The sequence below is a fragment of the Balaenoptera acutorostrata genome, chromosome X (genome assembly GCF_949987535.1).
Source record: "Balaenoptera acutorostrata chromosome X, mBalAcu1.1, whole genome shotgun sequence".
Lineage (NCBI taxonomy): Eukaryota > Metazoa > Chordata > Mammalia > Artiodactyla > Balaenopteridae > Balaenoptera > Balaenoptera acutorostrata.
Genome location: NC_080085.1, coordinates 91,395,954 through 91,418,374, shown reverse-complemented (window position 1 = coordinate 91,418,374; position 22,421 = coordinate 91,395,954). Strand labels below are relative to the sequence as shown.

The 22,421-nt window shown below is 45.4% G+C and overlaps 1 protein-coding gene across 1 annotated transcript; it reads right to left on the bottom strand.

The window, feature by feature from the left end:
- Positions 1 to 11,976: 11,976 nt before the first annotated feature.
- On the bottom strand, positions 11,977 to 22,198 carry LOC103020063 (glycine receptor alpha 4). Its single transcript, XM_007198491.3, is given in 8 exon segments — positions 11,977 to 12,011; positions 12,014 to 12,286; positions 14,783 to 14,923; positions 16,654 to 16,736; positions 16,864 to 17,087; positions 17,717 to 17,784; positions 18,070 to 18,200; positions 22,128 to 22,198. Coding segments are annotated over 8 exon segments (1,026 nt in total).
- Between the last annotated feature and the right edge of the window lie 223 nt (positions 22,199 to 22,421).

Here is a 22,421-nt window from a genome sequence, read left to right as displayed (position 1 = left end):
TGCTGTATTTGTTTGCCTTCTGTTCTTTCCTAGGGTCATCACAGCTGTGGTGGTAATTGGGTGGGGTGCGTTATTCCCATGTGAGACACATGAGGACATTGGAGGCCTAGAGGGGAAAAGTCTTAGCCAAGATTACCCAATGAGAAGATAGCAGTTGGGCTTGGGGATCCTGGGCTTTCAATTCAGTGATGCTGCCCTTTACCTAGGCTGTAGTCTCAATATCAGGCTAGGAGGTCCTTCCTTTCCTTCCTCCAACTCTATTCTTCTTTGACCTTGTGATTTTTTCCTGCTGTTCTTCTTAAGAGACCCTGGTGGGGATTTGAACTGAGTGGTGAGTGAGGGCCTCATGTCTTAAAATGAAGAGCAGAACACGGCAGGGATCCCAATGGAGTGTACAATCCACCACCTGCTATGGATGCTTCTCTCATTTCAAGGCACTGCTGGCTTCCACCTATCCATTCCTTAGTGCTCTCCTCTACTACCTGCCTTGGTAGCCTTTAAGTACAGTCAGCCCTCTGTATTCATAGGTTCTGCATTTGAGAATACGGAGGGCCAAATGTAAGGGACTTGAGCATCTGCTGATTTTGGTATCTGCAGGGGGTCCTGGAAGCAATCCCCCACTGGTACTGAGGGATGACTGTACTTTTCTCTCTCATTTCCCTTGTGAAGAGTGAATGCTCACTTCTCCTGAAACAGGGTTGTGGCTGGGTGGGACCAGAAGGGAGACCAGAGCTCAGGTTTATGAAGGCCTTTCACTTCCTCAATCAGATCACCTCCCTACATAGTTTTGAGCAGCTGAGCTCACCTTATGGGGCTCCCCAGCAGGAGTAGGATTAATGACAGGCAACTTTTTTCACCAACCTCTGCTATGTTGGACAGTGAGTTTGCTGCAGGCTCCAGGTAAGGAGCAGGCCTCACTAGAGAAATCTTCCACCTCTGTGGTTCTTAACCAGGGCTGACTCTCCCCACCCCCACCCCACCAGGGGCCTTTCAAAATGTTTGGAGACATTTTTGGTTGCACAACTTTGGGGTGGTGCTGGCAACTGGCATCTAGTGGGTAAAGGCCAGGGAAACTGCTAAATATCCTACAGTGCACAGGACACACCCCTCAACCCACACATCAAAGAAAAATTATCTCACCCAAAATGATGATAGTGCTAAGATTGAGAAACCCTAGGAAGACACTGGAACTCACCAAAAAAGATACCCCACATCCAAAGACAAAGGAGAAGCCACAATGAGATGGTAGGAGGGGAGCAACCACAGTAAAATCAAATCCCATAAGTGCTGGGTGGGTGACTCACAGACTGGAGAACACTTATACCACAGAAGTCCACCCACTGGAGTGAAGGTTCTGAGCCCCACGTCAGGCTTCCCAACCTGGGGGTCTGGCAACGGGAGGAGGAATTCCTAGAGAATCAGACTTTGAAGCCTAGTGGGAATTGATTGCAGGACTTCGACAGGACTGGGGAAAACAGAGACTCCACTCTTGGAGGGCACACACAAAGTAGTGTGTGCATCGGGACCCAGGGGAAGGAGCAGTGACCCCAGGGGAGACTGAACCAGACCTACCTGCTAGTGTTGGAGGGTCTCCTGCAGAGGCGGGGGTGGGGGGCACTGTGGCTCACTGTGGGGACAAGGACACTGGCAGCAGAGGTTCTGGGAGGTACTCCTTGGCGTGAGCCCTCCCAGAGTCTGTCATTAGTCCCACCAAAGAGCCCAGGTAGGCTCCAGTGTTGGGTTGCCTCAGGCAAAACAACCAACAGGGAGGGAACCCAGCCCCACCCATCAACAGTCAAGCGGATTAAAGTTTTACTGAGCTCTGCCCACCAGAGCAACAGTCAGCTCTACCCACCACCAGTCCTTCCCATCAGGAAACTTAAACAAGCCTTAGATAGCCTCATCCACCAGAGGGCAGACAGCAGAAGCAAGAACTACAATCCTGCAGCCTGTGGAACAAAAACCACATTCATAGAAAGATAGACAAGATGAAAAGGCAGAGGGCTATGTACCAGATGAAGGAACAAGATAAAACCCCAGAAAAACAACTAAATGAAGTGGAGATAGGCGACCTTCCAGAAAAAGAATTCAGAATAATGATAGTGAAGATGATCCAGGACCTCGGGAAAAGAATGGAGACAAAGATCAAGCAGATGCAAGAAATGTTTAACAAAGACCTAGAAGAATTAAAGAACAAACAAACAGGGATGAACAGTACAATAACTGAAATGAAAACTACACTAGAAGGAATCAATAGCAGAATAACTGAGGCAGAAGAAGGGATAAGTGACCTGGAAGACAGAATGGTGGAATTCACTGCTGCAGAACAGACTAAAGAAAAAAGAATGAAAAGAAATGAAGACAGCCTAAGAGACCTCTGGGACAACATTAAACACAACAACATTCACATTATAGGGGTCCCAGAAGGAGAAGAGAGAGAGAAAGGGCCAGAGAAAATACTTGAAGAGATTATAGTCGAAAACTTCCCTAACATGGGAAAGGAAATAGCCACCCAAGTCCAGGAAGCGCAACGAGTCCCATACAGGATAAACCCAAGGAGAAACATGCTGAGACACATAGTAATCAAAGTGGCAAAAATTAAAGACAAAGAAAAATTATTGAAAGCAGCAAGGGAAAAACGACAAATAACATACAAGGGAACTCCGATAAAGTTAACAGCTGATTTCTCAGCAGAAACTCTACAATCCAGAAGGGAGTGCCATGATATACTTAAAGTGATGAAAGGGAAGAACTTACAACCAAGATTACTCTACCCAGCAAGGATCTCATTCAGATTCGATGGAGAAATCAAAAGCTTTACAGACAAGCAAAAGCTAAGAGAATTCAGCACCACCAAACCAGCTCTACAACAAATGCTAAAGGAACTTCTCTAAGTGGGAAACACAAGAGAAGAAAAGGACCTACAAAAACAAACCCAAAACAATTAAGAAAATGGTCATAGGAACATACATATCGATAATTACCTTAAACGTGAATGGATTAAATGCTCCAACCAAAAGACACAGGCTTGCTCAATGCATACAAAAACAAGACCCATATATATGCTGTCTACAAGAGACCCACTTCAGACCTAGGGACACATACAGACTGAAAGTGAGGGGATGGGAAAAGATATTCCATGCAAATGGAAATCAAAAGAAAGCTGGAGTAGCTATACTCATATCAGATAAAATAGACTTTAAAATAAAGAATGTTACAAGAGACAAGGAAGGACACTACATAATGATCAAGGGATCAATCCAAGAAGAAGATATAACAAGTATAAATATATATGCACCCAACATAGGAACACCTCGATACATAAGGAAACTGCTAACAGCTCTAAAAGAGGAAATCGACAGTAACACAATAATAGTGGGGGACTTTAACACCTCACTTACACCAATGGACAGATCATCCAAAGTGAAAATAAATAAGGAAACAGAAGCTTTAAATAACACAATAGACCAGATTGATTTAATTGATATTCATAAGACATTCCATCCAAAAACAGCAGATTACACTTTCTTCTCAAGTGCGCACAGAACATTCTCTAGGATAGATCACATCTTGGGTCACAAATCAAGCCTCAGTAAATTTAAGAAAATTGAAATCATATCAAGCATCTTTTCTGACCACAACGCTATGAGATTAGAAATGAATTACAGGGAAAAAAACGTAAAAAAAACACAAACACATGGAGGCTAAACAGTATGTTACTAAACAACCAAGAGATCACTGAAGAAATCAAAGAGGAAAGCAAAAAATACCTAGAGCCAAATGACAATGAAAACACAATGATCCAAAACCTACGGGATGCAGCAAAAGCAGTTCTAAGAGGGAAGTTTATAGCTATACAAGCCTACCTCAAGAAACAAGAAAAATCTCAAGTAAACAATCTAACCTTACACCTAAAGGAACTAGAGAAAGAAGAACAAACAAAACCCAAAGTTAGCAGAAAGAAAGAAATTAAAAAGATCAGATCAGAAATAAATGAAATAGAAACAAAGAAAACAATAGCAAAGATCAATAAAACTAAAAGCTTGTTCTTGGAGAAGATAAACAAAATTGATAACCATTAGCCAGACTCATGAAGAAAAAGGAGAGGACTCAAATCAATAAAATTAGAAATGAAAAAGGAGAAGTTACAACAGACACTGCAGAAATACAAAGCATCCTAAGAGACTACTACAAGCAACACTATGCCAATAAAATGGACAACCTGGAAGAAATGGACAAATTCTTAGAAAGGTATAACCTTCCAAGACTGAACCAAGAAGAAACAGAAAATATGAACAGACCAATCACAAGTAATGAAATTGAAACTGTGATTGAAAATCTTCCAACAAACAAAAGTCCAGGACCAGATGGCTTCACAGGTGAATTCAATCAAACATTTAGAGAAGAGCTAACACCCATCCTTCTCAAACTCTTCCAAAAATTGCAGAGGAAGGAACACTCCAAAACTCATTCTATGAGGCCATCATCACCCTGATACCAAAACCAGACAAAGATGCTACAAAAAGAGATAATTACAGACCAATATCACTGATGAATATAGATGCAAAAATCCTCAACAAAATACTAGCAAACAGAATCCAACAACACATTAAAAGGATCATTTACCATGATCAAGTGGGATTTATCCCAGGTATGCAAGGATTCTTCAATATACGCAAATCAATCAATGTGATACACCATATTAACAAATTGAAGAATAAAAACCATATGATCCAATTATACTCCAATAAAGATGTTAAAAAAAAAACAAAAACCATATGATCATCTCAATAGATGCAGAAAAAGCTTTTGACAAAATTCAACACCCATTTATGATAAAAACTCTCCAGAAAGTGGGCATAGAGGGAACCTACCTCAACATAATAAAGGCCATATACAACAAACCCACAGCAAACATCATTCTCAATGGTGAAAAACAGAAAGCATTTCCTCTAAGATCAGGAATGAGACAAGGATGTCCACTCTCTCCACTATTATCCAACATAGTTCTGGAAGTCCTAGCCATGGCAATCAGAGAAGAAAAAGAAATAAAAGGAATACAAGTTGGAAAAGAAAAAGTAAAGCTGTCTCTGTTTGCAGATGACATGATACTATACATGGAGAATCCTAAGAATGCCACCAGAAAACTACTAGAGCTAATCAATGAATTTGGTAAAGTTGCAGGATACAAAATTAATGCACAGAAATCTATGGCATTCCTATACACAAATGATGAAAAATCTGAAAGAGAAATTAAGGAAACACTCCCATTTACCATTGCAACAAAAAGAATAAAACACCTAGGAGTAAACGTACCTAGGGAAACAAAAGACCTGTATGCAGAAAACTATAAGACACTTATGAAAGAAATTAAAGATGATACCAACAGATGGAGAGATATACCATGTTATTGGATTGGAAGAATCAATATTGTGAAAATGACTATACTACCCAAAGCAATCTACAGATTCAACACAATCCCTATCAAATTACCAATGGCATTTTTTACGGAACTAGAACAAATCATCTTAAAATTTGTATGGAGACACAAAAGACCCCGAATAGCCAAAGCAGTCTTGAGGGGAAAAAAACGGAGCTGGAGGAATCAGACTCCCTGACTTCAGACTATACTACAAAACTACAGTAATCAAGACAATTTGGTACTGGCACAAAAACAGAAACATCGATCAATGGAACAGGATAGAAAGCCCAGAGATAAACCCACACACCTATGGTCAACTAATCTATGACAAAGGAGGCAAAGATATACAATGGAGAAAAGACAGTCTCTTCAATAAGTGGTGCTGGGAAAACTGGACAGCTACATGTAAAAGAATGAAATTAGAACACTCCCTAACACCATACACAAAAATAAACTCAAAATGGATTCGAGACCTAAATGTAAGACCGGACACTATAAAACTCTTAGAGGAAAACATAGGAAGAACACTTTTTGACATAAATCACAGCAAGATCTTTTTTGATCCACCTCCTAGAGTAATGGAAATAAAAACAAAAATAAACAAATGGGACCTAATGAAACTTCAAAACTTTTGCACAGCAAAGGAAACCATAAACAAGATGAAAAGACAACCCTCAGAATGGTAGAAAATATTTGCAAACGAATCAACGGACAAAGGATTAATCTCCAAAATATATAAACAGCTCATGCAGCTCAATATTAAAGAAACAAACAACCCAATCCAAAAATGGGCAGAAGACCTAAATAGACAATTCTCCAAAGAAGACATACAGATGGCCAAGAAGCACATGAATAGCTGCTCAACATCACTAATTATTAGAGAATTGCAAATCAAAACTACAATGAGGTATCACCTCACACCAGTTAGAATGGGCATCATCAGAAAATCTACAAACAACAAATGCTGGAGAGGGTGTGGAGAAAAGGGAACCCTCTTGCACTGTTGGTGGGAATGTAAATTGATACAGCCGCTATGGAGAACAGTATGGAGGTTCCTTAAAAAACTAAAAATAGAATTACCATATGATCCAGCAATCCCACTACTGGGCATATACCCAGAGAAAACCATAATTCAAAAAGACACATGCACCCCAATGTTCATTGTAGCACTATTTACAATAGCCAGGTCATGGAAGCAACCTAAATGCCCATCGACAGACGAATGGATAAAGAAGTTGTGGTACATATATACTATGGAATATTACTCAGCCATAAAAAGGAACGAAATTGAGTCATTTGTTGAGACGTGGATGGACCTAGAGACTGTCATACAGAGTGAAGTAAGTCAGGAAGAGAAAAACAAATATCGTATATTAACGCATGTATGTGGAACCTAGAAAAATTGTACAGATGAACCGGTTTGCAGGGCAAAATTTGAGACACAGATGTAGAGAACAAACGTATGGACACCAAGGGGGGAAAACCGCGGTGGGGTGGGGATGGTGGTGTGCTGAATTGGGCGATTGAGATTGACATGTATACACTGATGTGTATAAAATTGATGACTAATAAGAACCTACAGTATAGAAAAACAAACAAACAAACAAACAAACAACAACCAATACTAAACTTTCTTTGGTTTATTTGTATGGAAATATGTTAATATAAATGTTTCAGACATTACATGAAATTTCTAAAAATCTTATATGTTCTGGTATAATGTTATAAGTCATAATCCTAGTTATTACTTTAAAATGTATATCTCAGAAATAACTAAATTTCCTTGTCAATTGCATTATTATGAAGTTTCATCAAATCTTTAACCGTGGTCATTTTTAAGTCTTTTGTCATTTACAGACAGTTCTGGGTGTACGCTGATGCTTTTGCAAATATGTTCCTATAAAAGGGTTTCATCTTCAAGAAATTCATGGAAAAAACTCTGACAAGTACAGGTTTCTGGTAACTGACTGTACTGCTGAACTGAATGAATAAGCATTTTCAGAACTCTAATGGAAAACTGATGAATTCATAAAGGTGCTAACAAAAGATCAAGATAAAAAAAAATTAATTACATGGGACTGAGTGAACTGATGAGGATGATTATATTTTTTGTGACTTTCTGTTTGAATAAAAAAAAAATCCCACAAGGACTCAGAGGCAAAAAATATACAAATCAATTTTCACTGCAAAGTAAAGCAGCTGTTACAGTGGAGGATTACTGGACTGTATGTCAATATTATGACATAGTATGAGTGTGTTTCGTGTTTGGTAATTGCAATCATTGTTGCTTTTGTTGTGGTCATCCATTTACAATGCTTGGTGTCAGTTTATCTCTTGTAAAAATAAAATACAGTGTGTATGTGTTAAAAAAAGAAAGGTTGAGAAACCCTGCTCTTTTTTTTTTTTTTTTTTTTAATTTTATAGCTACTTTATTTATTTATTTATTTATTTTTGGCTGTGTTGGGTCTTCGGTTCGTGCGAGGGCTTTCTCTGGTTACGGCAAGTGGGGGCCACTCTTCATCGCGGTGCGGGGACCGCTCTTCATCGCGGTGCGCGGGCCTTTCACTATCGTGGCCCCCCCCGTTGCGGGGCACAGGCTCCAGACGCGCAGGCTCAGTAGTTGTGGCTCACGGGCCCAGCCGCCCCGCGGCATGTGGGATCTTCCCAGACCAGGGCTCGAACCCGTGTCCCCTGCACCAGCAGGCAGATTCTCAACCACTGCGCCACCAGGGAAGCCCCGAAACCCTGCTCTTTTCCTTTTAAGTCAGGTCCACTGAGATGGTAGTGGTGGGTTGCTAGGCAACCCTGATTAAGCATCCCTTGGTGTTTCCACTTTGCCACCTACTAAAAGGTCATCCTATTTCATTCACCATCTCCCAGTCCCACTGTGCCCCCAGGGATGTTAAGTGCTACAGAAATCTGTAGTGAGATAATGACAAGGGAGGTCCACGAAGGACTTTGGACCATCAAAAGAAAAGGACACCTTAAGCAGCAGGAAGAAAATCTTGTTAACAATACATGTGTCAACAATATGCCTTAAATATCTGTGGAATCCATCCACTTGCCATCCTGGCTCATCTGAAGGAGTGCAACAGTTTCCCTAAACGGTCTCCCTGCATCTACACTTGCCACCTCCAATCTGTTCTCCAAATAGCAGCCAGAATTTTGTTTTGAAAATGTAAGTCTGATCATATCACTCCTCTGCTTACAACTCTTCAGTCGTTCTCCATTATCCTTCCGATACAGTCAATGCTCCCCTTAGCATGACATCTAGCCCTTGCCTACTACTTCAGCCTTGTCTCGCCCCTTGCAATCTATGACCCTGCCATGATGATCAATTTCAGTTGTCTCCCAAGGAGATAATCTCTCTCTGTATCTCTCCTTTACCTCGATAACTTTTACTTAAACGTTCACTTCAGATACCATATCCTCTGAGAAGTCTTCCCTATTCATCCTAGTCTGGGTTGGTTGCCCCTACTGTATGTGCTCAGGTTACCTACACCTTCTTAGCATCCATCAAATATATCTGGCTATTTCCTTCACTAGACTGTGAGCTCTTCAGTGGCAGGGACTGTTTCCATCGTGTTCACTGTTCCTAGTTGAGTGCCTGGCACATAGTAAGTATATTTTGAATTAATGAATGGATGGATGGTTTGTATTCGTCTCTGCTGGCTTCTGTTTGCTCTCTTGGCCCTCCTTGTTACTACTTGCCCCAAGAGCTGTGAGCCATTTAGATTACAAGATTTTGAAAGAATTGGGTCCCTCCTCCCCACTGCAACTTTAGGTCTAATCTGTCAGTCTCTGGTAGAAACTTCCATTTAACCCTTCCATTATGCACTGAGCCACCTGCAGTTGTGTAGATCAAGAACCTGGCAAAGAGACAGCCATGGGTGTCTTTGAGAGCCCTAGCCCTCATAAACGCAAAGAAGGAGTGGCTTCCGGGAGCATGGGGAATGGCCATCCCAGCTGAGTCCCCTTACAAAGCGAGCCTCTGCTGCTCTCATCCTGGACACTAGAGTTGTACTGGGGGTGGAATTGCTGTGGCTTTCAGAAGCCCCTGACCTGGCCCCACCTTTTTCCTTGGGGCTCCTATAAAATCTAATGTTGCACAAACTCAAGAGTGAGCGGAAGTTCCCTGACTTAGTCCCTTGCTCTGTGGGGCTGGCCAATGAAGCTATTTAGTTCGGGGTGCATGCCTATGTATTTTGCTTATTGGCCAATGAGGCCAAGAAACGGTCCCCAACATAGAGAACAGACTTGTGGTTGCCAAAGGGGAGGGGGTGGGGAAGGACTGGGAGTTTGGGATTAGCAGATGCAAACTGGTATATATAGAATGGATAAACAACAAGGTCGTACTGTATAGCACAGGGAACTACATTCAATATCCTGTGATAAACCATAATGGAAAAGAATATGAAAAAAGGATGCCTCTATGTGTATAACTGAGTCACTTTGCTGTACAGCAGAGATTGACACAACATTGTAAATCAACTATACTTCAATAAAAATATATATACGTAAAAAGAAAAGGTCATCAAAATCTGATAAGGCATCAAATACTGCAACCCCCACCCCAAATCAAACCAAATCAAACAATCCTCCAACAAAGTCCATTTTTTCCATAAGAGAAAACAAAGTGATTCCTGGGAGCAGGTGGATTGTGTTTGCTCACAGGAGGGGATTGGAGGAAGAAGTTCTCTCAGCAAGAATAAGGCATAAATTGCAGCACTTCCCTGAGATAGAGGAGAATCTCCTTCTTGTGTGGCAGTGGCAATAAACAAGGGCAGGGTTCTTAGGTCTGAACTACTTTTCTGCCTCTGGCTTTCATACAAGGCCACTACCGAAGCCCCACCTGGCCCTGAAGCCCTCGCCTAAGCCCAGTCTGCCTCTCAGAGCCTCTTCAATATCCGTGTCCATTTAGAAAATACATTTACAGGCCTACCTCGGAGATATTGTGGGTTCGGTTCCAGATAACTGCAATAAAGCAGATATTGCAGTAAAGCGAATCACATAAATCTTTTGGTTTCCCAGTGCATATAAAAGCTATGTTTACACTACACTGTAGTCTCTAGTAAGTGTGTAATACCATTATGTCTAAAAAAACAATGTATATACCTTAATTAAAAAATACTTTTTGCTAAAAAAATGCTAACCATCATCTGACAACGCAAGGTTGCCACAAACCTTCAAGTCGTTAAAAAACGCAGTATCTGCGAAGTGCAATAAAGCGAAGTGCAATAAAACGAAGTATGCTTGTATAGGAAGTGATCTCTGACAACGTCCCCTAGGACATTAGATCCTAATCTGAATTTTGTCACTATTTATCCCTAGAGGGCTTAGGACCACCTCAAAGGTTTCCTGGTGACTCAAAAATAATTGGAAACATCACCAGCTGCTTTAGGCCTAGGTCTACCACCCAGTTCTTTCTACCTAGACCCCTAATAATTGTAACAATAGTTAACATTTATTGAGCGGTTATTATGTACCAAACACTGTTCTCTGTGTTAATACATTATCTTATTTATTACTTGCAATAACCCTATGGAAGAGGTAATATTTCCATGTTACAGGTGAGGAGACTGAGATGTTAAGGAATTTACCTAAGATCACCATTAGTAAATGACAAGGCAGGGACTTAAATCAAAATCTACCTGACTCTATTCTCTTACTCTTAACCACTATTACCCCCACCCCCACCTCCCCACCATATAGCAAATTTGTAAATTCACTCTGGGTGTCTGGATTACCCCCTGTTTAAGTCCCCAGTAAAAATCTTCTTAAAAATAAACACTGGGAGATGGGCAATCACAGGGCCTGGTTTCTATCAATACAGAGCAAGAGGGAATATATTCGCTGGAAGATCTGCAAAAGCTGTGTTGTTTTGGTTTCCTATTATTTCTCCGTGGCCTAGTACAGTGCCTGGTACATAGTACGTGCTCAGTAAATATTTATTGAATGAATGAATGAGTTTGCTCCCTGATTTTCTCAGAGCCTTGCTGACTGTAAGGACATTGAGGTGACAACCTCTAAATTCTGCACATGAAGACATGAGGCAGGGAGAACCTAGGCCCAGTTCCAGCAGCACAAATCTCTCTGTGTAATCAAAATATCACCAGGCCTTAGGTGATCAAAGTCTACTGACTTTAATTGCTATTTGCTACCTCAAAGTTTTCTCACCCCAAAAGAAGGGACATTGTCTCTAGAGTTCTTTGTAATAGTATCCGATTTCCGACATAGCAAGAAACAGATGTCGGATTGTTTGATTGTTTCTTGTGAAGCATGACCTTGAGAAAGTCATTCTATCTCTCTGGGCTGTAATGCCCTCATCTGTACCGTGAGGGAGTGGGACTTTCTACTTGCTAAGGGTCTTTTAATCTTGGACATGCTAGTATTTCCTGATGAAAGTCAAAGTAAGTCAGCACTGTCTCTACTCGTTCCCCAGCCAGACAGCATCTGCAACCCAAGCCTCCACACTGTTAGCAATGTTGTTAGCGGTATGTTCTGGGGGAAGAGAATGCAGGCCACCTGCTCTTGCTCGATGGCTCTTCCCTACCTTAAATCCAAGGAAAATAGTCAGCAGGAGGGAACAGGGGATGAATGGGAAATGGGGAACTCTATGGCAAGCAAGTTCCCTTGCATGTCTCTTCACCTTAGGCAAAGAGGCCCGGGAGCCGGAGCTCTGAGTTGTCATGGTGAGCACAGTGGTGATGCCCAGGCCCACCCGGGCAGGGGCAGCATCCATGTTGATCCAGAAGGAGACCCAGGACAGGATGACGATGAGTAGGCTGGGGATATACATCTGAATCAGATAGTAGCCCATCTGTCGTTCCAGGTGAAACTTTACCTCGATGCAGGTGAATTTCCCTGCAAGGAAAGAGGTGAGGTATCAGGCCCCAGGTCCCCAGCCTGCAGCTGAGCCTGAGAGGCAGGACTAGGGCAGCCCTATTTCTGTGGGCCAGCCTCTGGGCACCTAACCTGGGCCAAAAAATGAGCCTTTCGAAATGGCCCCAGGGAGCACCAGATGCATGTTTTGAGGAAACTCTCAGAGAAGCCATTGGGGACTTGACCTCTTGCTCCCAGCACTTTAGTTGCCAGCAGAAGGCCTTCCCCGTGACAGCACTGCAAGAGGATTAAGGGTGGGAGGGCTCCAGAGCCAGACTGTATGGCTTTGAATCCTGAACCTTCCACTCACTAGCTGTGTGACCTCAGGCAAAACACCTAAGCGTTTAAAGCTTCAGTTTCCTTGCCTGTAAAATAGAGTAACAACAATATCAATTCCATCATGGGGCAGTTGTAGGAATTAAATGAGATAATGTATTTGAGGTGTTGAGCACTAGGTAGCTGGTACTATTATCATGATTAACAAAACGAGCTTAGACTCCACTCAAATCTCAGCAGCCTAGATTGTGTGTGCTGGGACCCTTGAAGCTCTCCGGCAACGATTCACTGAGATAAACACTGCCTGTGTCTTAAGCAAGTCAGAAGAGCAGGATAGCAAACATCTGGAAACAATGTCTAACAGAGACCAGCTCTGGACAGCAGGCAGCGGGTTCCCAGAAAGCATCTGGCAGCAGCATTCTATTCCACCCACAAAAAGTGCATTGGCCCTAGGCACGTGTACCAATGCTCGCCTCCTCTGCCAGCCATCTTCACTTTAGCCTGCTTTCCACTCCCCAAGACTAAGAAAACACAAGCTCAGAGCTTCTGGCAGCAGACGCTTAGGATAACCAAAGCAAAAAGCAGAGGATGTGTATATTATTATTTTATGTCTGATGCCTCAAGATTAGTGATTTCATCAATGACTGATTGTGGCTTTGACATGCCGTGTGATGCTGTGATCTCCTACTCTTCCCTGAGTCCACCCACCCTGGGCTTCTTGCCATGACATGTTTTGGCTAGGTATCCATATTTTCTTTCCTTTCTTTCCTTCCTTCCTTCCTTTTTTTTTTGGTGATAGCAGTTTTGTTTTCAATGACAAAATTAACACTTGTTTAGCACAGAACGAAAGTGCGAAGTAGAGAAAGAATAATAATATTCATAAGCTGACATTTGTCAAGCCCCTACTAAGTGCCCTGACTTTATATAGTTTATCTCATTTAAATCGCATAGCAACTCTTTGGGGCAGGTAAAATTATTATTTCCCATTTTACAGACAGGGATACTGAGGCTCAAAGAGATTAAGTTATGTTGCTCAAGGGCACCCAACTAGTAAATGGTGCAGCCAGAATTCAAACTCAGCTCTATCTGACTCGAGTTCTTGCTCTTATCTGTTGTATCATACTGCTTTAGAAACGCTTAGTGCTATTTCCTTCCAGAGTTTTTAAACACATGCTTTTGGTTTGTTTCTTTCATCACAATAGAATCATTCTGTGTATACAACTTTGAATCTTAGCCTTTTCCACTTGAAGTTTCCCATGTTAATATAAGCACCTTGCAAGCGTTCTTTTAAACGTCTGGATAATATCCCACTAAGCAGATGCGCTATGTAATTTACTTAACTTCCACCCTATTGGTGGCTATTTAGAGCAGTTCCAAGATTTTGCTAGTATAAACCGTGACCCAGGAAGCCTCTTGGGGTCTAAAGTCAATATGATATTTTGGAATATTTCCTTATAATAAATTCCAGGCAGTGGAATTCCTGGATCAACAGGTTGGGAAACAAATTTAGCTTCCAGACTAAAGATCTCCCCTCTTCAGCTTGTGGCCTCTATCTCAGGGTCATAGCTCTTCACAGCCAAATTGCCGGGGGAAATGAGGAGCCAGCAGCGATTAGGGAAGCTGCAGGGGGCAGACGCTCAGGCTGGAAAACCAGCTCCTCTCCATTTCCTGGCACGCTTTTCACACCTGGGAAACCAAGCCAGTTCATGAGAGTTGGGCAGTGGGGACAGTGGTAGTAGGTGTGGACGGTAAGCCAGCTGGTGACCTGAATTCTGTTCTCTCCTGGTTCAGTGTACTCATTGACTACTCCCAGATGTAGATTCCCCACTTTCCACATGAAGTTGGCCCCAGGACAGGTGGAACACTCCTGCCACTCACTGGCACAGGACCATTTGTTCTGCAGCGTGTGATAGGGACAAGAACAAGGGCTTTGGCATTAGACAGATCTGGATTTGAATTCTAAATCAGCCATTTACTAGCTGTGTGACTTGGACAACTGATTCAACTTCTTAGCACCTCAGTTTTCTCTTTCTGAGAAATGGGGCTGATCACCCCTACCATAATGAGATAAGACATATGAAGCACTTAGCACCACATCTGGTACAGATTGGACCTTCAGTAGAGGCCAGCTGCCTTGCCCCTTTCCCTCCCATCTGGAGGCCCTCTTGTGGCCCACAGCCAGTAAAGATCTTGGGTTTTTACCTGTGTTGTAGCGCTTGGTACAATAGCCTAGATCCTTCTCATCCCGCAAGACAAACTGGGGCAGAGTCAACCCCTCAGCCACTTGGACAGCAAGAGCATCTTCCAGCCACTCAAACACGAGGTCATTCATGGTGTAGCCAACTGAAAGTGACAGAGATGGCAGAGGACTGCAGAGTGTGGTGGTTGGACAGGGGTAGGGAGAGGGTTAGAACTGGCAGGAAAGAACAAATGAGGAATAAGGCCTGGGTTTTAGGAGTTTCATGCTTATCTTGGAAAGGAAAACCATTCGGAAGAGGGTCAATTGCCTCATGGGCCCAGCCTAAGTGGGTAAATCAGAAAGATTCCAGATTCCTCTCCTACCTAGTTCTCAAGCTTTAGAAAGGCCCAAAGAGAAATTATTCTGGCAGACCTAGAAAGCACGTCAAAAGGCTTGGAAAGATGTCAAGGAAACCAGCTGGGAACCTCCTGCCCCATCTCAAACCCAGGGGAGTAAGCATGTGTACCGACCACATGTCTTGAGCTGAGCCAGCCTCAGAGCTGGGGCTTCTGCCACCTCACTCCAGGGAGGAAAGAGCTATTTATACCTTGCCAGTCATGCATGGGACAATGTGCATACCACAGACTCCCAGCCAGAGTCCTGACCTGGGGCAAATTGAGAGCTAACATTGAAAATGCCAAGTTGCTCACAGATAGCTAGCAGTTCGCGAAGGCTCTTGCCACATAGATGACTATACTCACACGTCGGGTAGAAATGGGAGCAGAAACACCAAGGCTCACGGATGTCCAGTGTAGGGCCTTGGCCCAGAGTAGCTTTGTGACTTTGGGCAAGTCGCTTCCCCTTCTGTAAGATGCTCCACCTACTTTTCAGAGGGGGTAATGAGGACCTGGATGTGAAGGTGGTTTATGAACTCTAAAAAGCTGACCACATAGGACATATTCTATCCATTACTGTTATTATATGTTGGAAACAGCCTGACAAGACTTCTTCTTTGAGGATCAAATGGATATCTCCTGATGCCACAGTCTCACTTGCCCAGGAGATAGCAAAGGAATGGACATGGGCGATGGTCCAGCCTTGTTATCCTTTAGCTTCTCTGCACTTGGGGCAGCCTCTGCAGGCTGGCACCCCTGCCCTTGGTAGCCCTTGGCTGACCTTGCTATCCTGGGTACTGTCCTATGCCTAGAACTGTCCTCTCCCACCTCTCTACAAAAGCTATCTGTACACACTACTATATGTAAAATAGATAAACAACAAGGACCTACTGTATAGCACAGGGAACTATATTCAGTATCTTGTAATAGCCTATAATGGAAAATGATCTGAAAAAGAACATATATATATATATATATATCCGAATTATTTTGCTGTACACCTGAAATTAACACAACATTGTAACTATACTTCAGTTAAAAAAATTATGTGTTCACAAGGAATCAGGGTTCAAAGACTCCCCCCTTCCCTGCCAACTCTGGATTTTTATAGGCATCTTGAATGTCTTAACTCATGGGAAGTAAAGGTAGAATTACTTCAGGCACTGTGAGAGGGAAATTATATCTGGACAGAGGAGGTACCCCTCAAATGACCCTCCACATCCAGCATAAGCACATTTGTATGTAAGGCTGGAGCCTTCCCATTCCCCCGGCCCTGTGGGGCAGCCAGACCTGTCAATAGCGAGGGGATGGAAAAGCACACCGGGCTGAGTGTTAGCAAGCCCTGGCTTCTAGTCTCACCGGTGCCAAGAGCTCACTGTGTGTGCTTGGGGAAGTCCATCCCCAGTCTGGGCTGCCCTTCTCCTGTCTGGAATATTATGGCATGGGGTTAACTAGCTGGTATCTCAGGCCTCACTCTGTGACTCTCTAGGGACACTTACAGCTCTCCAACTGCATCGTGCAGGTCTGGATATCCATGGGGAAGTTCTTCAGGTCCATTGGGCAGGATAAAATGAGAGTCAGCCTGGCAGGGACAGTAAGAAAGAAGTTAGGCCGGCTTACTGGGGCTCAGTACAGCACAGGGAACCCTCCGCCCACCCCTCAGCCTCTACCCCTTGCCCCAAGCTCTCCTGGCTGTACGCCAGCTGCACCTGATGCTGTAGAGCACGTTTCCATTCTTGAAGATGCGCAGCAACTTGTTGTCTGTGGTCACCTCGTGGAAATTGGCCCCTTTCTCATTGGCAAAGAACAGGTCTGGCTTCCAAATCGAGTCCAGCATGGAGGGATCGAGGTCCAGCGAGTCATCAGGATATTCTCGGTAGGCCAGGCGTGGGTCGTTCCACTGCTGCCGCAAGAAGACGTTCACCCGGTAGTCCTGAACAGAGATGGGCCCATCAGAGGCAGTGCTATTGCAGGGGCCTAGCAAGCCTACCTGGGCAGGAGGGCCATGAGGAGGAAATGCTGGGAGCACATCTCAGGGGCAGTGGGCATTTTCCACTGGAGAAGGAACCTGCTTTGGGCTGATATGGCAAAGAAGGGAAGGGAAAAGACATTTATTAAGTACTTACTATGTGCCAGGCTCTCTGCTAAGTGCTTTCTTCATATGCATCATCTCACTTAAATCTCATGTCAACCCTGAGAGGAGGGTGCTGTTATGATCCCCATTTTACAGATGACGAAACTGAGACAAAGAGAGATTTGAGTAACCTGCTTAAGAGATGGTAGAGTCAGGGTTTGAATGCAAGTTTATCTGATTTCCAAGCCTGTGCTATGCATCAAGCTACCTTCCAAACTGGACCATCTGCTGCTTAGGCTAGTCTGCCTTTAGCCACTAAAACCCTGGGCTGGGGAAAGATAAACTCCCAGTGACCGACTTTGGATATCCCATGGCTTTAGCCATGACCCTGAAACAGGGAGAGGATGGCAGAGGGAGGAAAGTCTTGCTATCTGGTGGGCTTCACCCATTCACACTAGAGTGGAAGCGGGAGCAGGGCGATGCTTTACCATGGTAGTCTCGGTGATGGAGCTGAAACTGTTGATGAAGATGTTGCAGGTCACGTTCACAGGTGGGCCTAAGGGTAGCAAAGCACAGCCATATGGGCAGGGCATTCCCGGAATCTGGGAGAAGTTTCCAAGACTCCCTCCCTGAGCTTGAGGCCAGGGTACTGCTGGGAGAAGGCAGTGCCTGGCACACAGGCCCATGGATGATGGGGAGGGGACGCTCCTTCTGAGCTGTGAGAGCCAGCCCTGTACCTCCAGCCTCCTGGCCCTGAGGTAGGCAATGGGGGCTAGCTCTGCAATATGTCCCCAAAAGAAGTGGGGAGGGAGGGGTTTTTTGTAGGATGAATGCTTCTTACCTTTAAAATTGGGCCGAATCCTGGCATCATATCCAGATGTTCGCCCCATAAGCTTGTCCAGGAAATCAGAGGGGGACATGGGCTGGGACACCTTGGTCCCAGATTTGACTTCTTCTTTTGCCAAGGCCACCCTGGACAGGAGAGATAAAGAATTAATAACTGAGATCAGTTGTATTCTGCCTTTATCACAGACCCTCTCCTTCCTTGTTCCCTCCCCACTTTGGCTGGTCTCTCCATCAGGCAGGAGGATTAGGAGATGGGTTTCTAGGTGCCCACTTGCAAAATGAGAAGTACAGAAACCCATAAGCCAACACAGCAGCTCAATAGTTAGTCCTAGAAGATTGCTTTCACATACATTAGATCTTTTTGCCCTCAAAATTCTCAGCGTGATGGGGGTGAAAACTGTTATTTCCATCTTATAGGTGAGAAAACTGAGGCTTCCAAAGGAGTAATCTGTGAGACTGTAAATTGGTGCAGCCACTGTGGAAAACAATGTGGAGTTCCCTCAAAATATTAAAAGTTGAACTACCTTATGATCTAGCAATTCTACTTCTGGGTATTTATCCAAAGGAAACGAGATCACTATGTTGAAGAAATATCTGCACCCCCCCCCATGTTCATAGCAGCATTATTTGCAATGGCCAAGACACGGAAATCACCCAAGTGTCCATCAATGGATGAATAGATAAAGAAGATGTGGTGTATATATACAATGGAATACTACTCAGCTATAGAAAAGAATGAAATAATGCCATTTGCAGCAACATGGATGGACTTGGAGGGTATTATGCTAAATGAAATAAATCAGACAGAGAAAGACAAATACCATATGATCTCATATGTGGAATCTATTAAACGGATAGATAGATAGATAGATAGATAGATAGATAGATAGATAGATCAACCGTCCAAAAGAAAAGTGACTTGCCCAAAGTCTCACAGCTGGTGAGTGACACAGGGCCCAGGACAAGGACTTGAACCCAAGGCTGAGGCCTCATCCAGTATTCTCTTTCTGAAGGTGCCTTGAACATACTCAAACAAGAGTGACAGAAATAATGTGGCTGTGGCACTGCTTTGCACATCTGGCCTAGCCAAGGGTGGGAAGGGCTCAAGGGCAATTTACACCCCTGAGAGTTGGTTTTAGTTGCTTGGCCTTCATGCTGATTCCTCAGGGGCTAGGACCCAGCTTCTGGAGAGGGCAGCTTGGCTTCTGGTGTTTGCCCCAGCAGGAAGCTATATTCTGAGCTGAACCTCAGTTCAGGGTTGTGGCAGTTGCAGGCAGGTAATCTCACCTTGGCAATAAAATAGGCAGGAAAGCAGGGCTCTAGGAGCATGGGAAAGCCTCCCAGTAAAGTGGCCATGCTGTGAAGGTCAACTCCCATCCTTTCTTCCTAAGAGCTTCATTTTGAGGAGGGGGCCAGTGTGCTTTGGCCTAGCCTAGAGGCCAGCCCCCTTCTCCCCTGACAAGTTTCCCTCTAAGAGCAGCAAAGTTCCTTCCATATGCCTGCTTGTCTGCTTACCAGCCAATAGCTAGACCAGGGACCAGGAGCTCAGCAAGGGCTTGAGGGCAGGCGTGGGGCTCACACTGAGCTCAGGCTGGACTCCTGGCTGGGTCCTGTGGCTCCTGCTCCATCCTGCCGTCATCACCAGAGCCAGCTCCCCTGCTGCCACTACTGCTGCTGCAATGCTGGGGCTGGGAGGTGGGGTGACTGCTGTCCTTCTGGGTCTGAGTCTCCTTTGAACCAGCGAGCTCCTCTTTCCCAGTGAATCTATGGACCTGCCGGTGACTGATAGAATAATACAAATAGCTGAGGCACCATGCTGAACGCTTTATCTAGTATAGTTCTCACATCAGTCCTCTCAATAATCACTCTTGTTATCCTCCAGCTATAGTTGAGGAGTGCAAAATGGAGTGACTTGTTCATGATCATACGGTTCCTAAATGGTAAAGCCGAGATTCCAACCCAGAGCTACTGACTTCAAAACTAAGTCCATCTACCGCAATACCATGATGCAAGCAGCCCAGGGCGGTCTGCCAAGGAACCAGAGTGGGGGAAGGTCAGTGGCAGCCGCACCCTGACCCTTAGAGTCTTGCTTCCTTGAATCCCGTGAGCAGGAGGAAGCTCTTACCCTGGGAACAGAGGCCACCTTGGCCCCGAGCGGGGGTGGCCAGAGCAGGTGGCCTAAGCAGGCTCTGAAAACCCAAGGAGGCGGGTGCTGGTGCTGGTGCAAGCAGAAGTCCATGGCTTCACCACGGGGCGTCCACACTGGCCAGGTGCTGCTGCTGGCCGCTTGTCACCTGCCTGCCGGGAGGCCACGTGGCCCTGCAGGTGGAGCAGCCAGACCCTTGCCACCGTCCTCAGCCTCACTCTCATGTCACCTCTCCCGCTAACTCCAGCCCCAGGACCCTGGGACTGGCTGTGGGCTCAGCTGTCTTGGGCCCCAACTGCAGTGACAGCCCCCCTTTTCCAGGGTTACCTTGTCTGCGGACCTGAAAGCAGAGTCACTGTGTGCGGCCTCTCCTTGCTCCCTTTCATTCCTGGAAAGTTCCAAACACTGGCAGGACTAGGGAGGTTCCAGAGCTGAAAATCTTTCTCATGGAAGGCCCTGGGGTGGGGTAAGGGGAGAACGCTGATTCTGCTACTGGGTACTTAAGTGACCTTGGCCAGGTCACTTGCCCTCTCTAGACCTCAGTTTCCGTAAATACAATGAAGGATTTGGTCTCAAGATTTCCTGGGCTTCCCTGGTGGCGCAGTGGTTGAGAATCTGCCTGCCAATGCAGGGGACACGGGTTCGAGCCCTGGTCTGGGAGGATCCCACATACCGCGGAGCGGCTGGGCCCGTGAGTCACAACTACTGAGCCTGTGCGTCTGGAGCCTGTGCTCCGCAACAAGAGAGGCCGCGATAGTGAGAGGCCCGCGCACCGCGATGAAGAGTGGCCCCCACTTGCTGCAACTAGAGAAAGCCCTAGCACAGAAACGAAGACCCAACACAGCCATAAATAAATAAATAAAACAATTAAAAAAAAAGTGTTAAAGATTTCCTAAGGGCCTGCCTTGCTCTAATCACTCAAGTGGGAATGCTGCCACCAAAGCTTGGGCCTTGAGGCAACTTCCCCTCCAGCAGGGCCAGCAAGCATCAGCTGGGTGCCCCCTTCTGCCTGCATCCTCCTATCAACTCCAGCTGAGCTGCCATTGCACTTCGGGCTGCTTTTCACTCTGAAGAAGTTTATCACTGCCCCCCCCCCCCAGCCACTGCATCCCTGCCTGATTGCCCCCTAATGTGTCCGCCAGCAGTGAGGCAGGAGGCTCCTGAGAGGCAAGCAGATCTTGGCGTGCTCCTTGAATGAAGAGGAGGAGGACGATACTGCGGTGGCACTCACCTGCCTCCACCTTGGGAGGCATTCTTCTGACCAGTTCAACCCAAGGCACAGCCATCTTTCCTCCTCAGCTCACCCTATCCACCTAGAATGGCTCCTGGTCTAATGAGAAAGTGAGAATGGGTGGGAGGCCATTTACAAGGAGCCCAAAGCGTGTCTTGCCCCCAAGCCCAGGAAATGATGGCCACTTAGTGCCCCTCCAGGGACAGTGAGCTGCCAGGTTCCCCCCGGGCAGGGTAAGGTGACTGCAGAGGGCCAAGGTTTGGTCAGCCAAAATCATTCTGATATGGTTTTGGGAAAATCCTTGCTCCTTGAAATCTCTTGGGTGAGCAGCTGGCAGATGTTGGTGTCATTTTTAAGGATCTGGGGAATGTGTGGCCAAGCTGGTAGGGAGATATAGGGTTGCATGGCAGGACAGATGGCTTCTGTCCCGGGGCTCACTCCCTAGCCCCTACCCTGGCCCAGGAAAGTCTCACCCATGCAGAAGCCTTCCCACCTGCTCTGGAGCTTTGACAGCCTTTATGAAAGTCTCCTGGGATCTGATTGGGGGAGGTTGTGTCCTGCCCTGCAGCCTTCCAGACTGTGGGCTTTTTGTAAACTTCAAGGAAACTGTGCCAGAGCCCCTGCTACCCCCGGCCGGTATTTGCATGCATCTCCTTCTCACCCCCACTCAGCTCACCTGAGGAGGACCTGCCCTGGCAGGGTCCAGAGGAGAAGGAAGGAGAGGGTTGCTGGAACAAGAGTTGTCATTCTGCGGGGACCCTGGAGTCCTTTCTCAGCCTGGCTGCCGAGGTGAGAGGGGGTATCCGGGTGGGAACGCCGAAAGTACAGAGCCTTCTTCCTACTTGGGCCACTTGCAAGGAACCCAAGGAGGGCCGGGCTAGGAGTTGCACGCTCTCTCCTCTTCTCTCTTCTCTGTCCCGTCCTTACCAGTCAGGGGCCAGAACTATTCCCCTGGAAGTGATCCTGACAC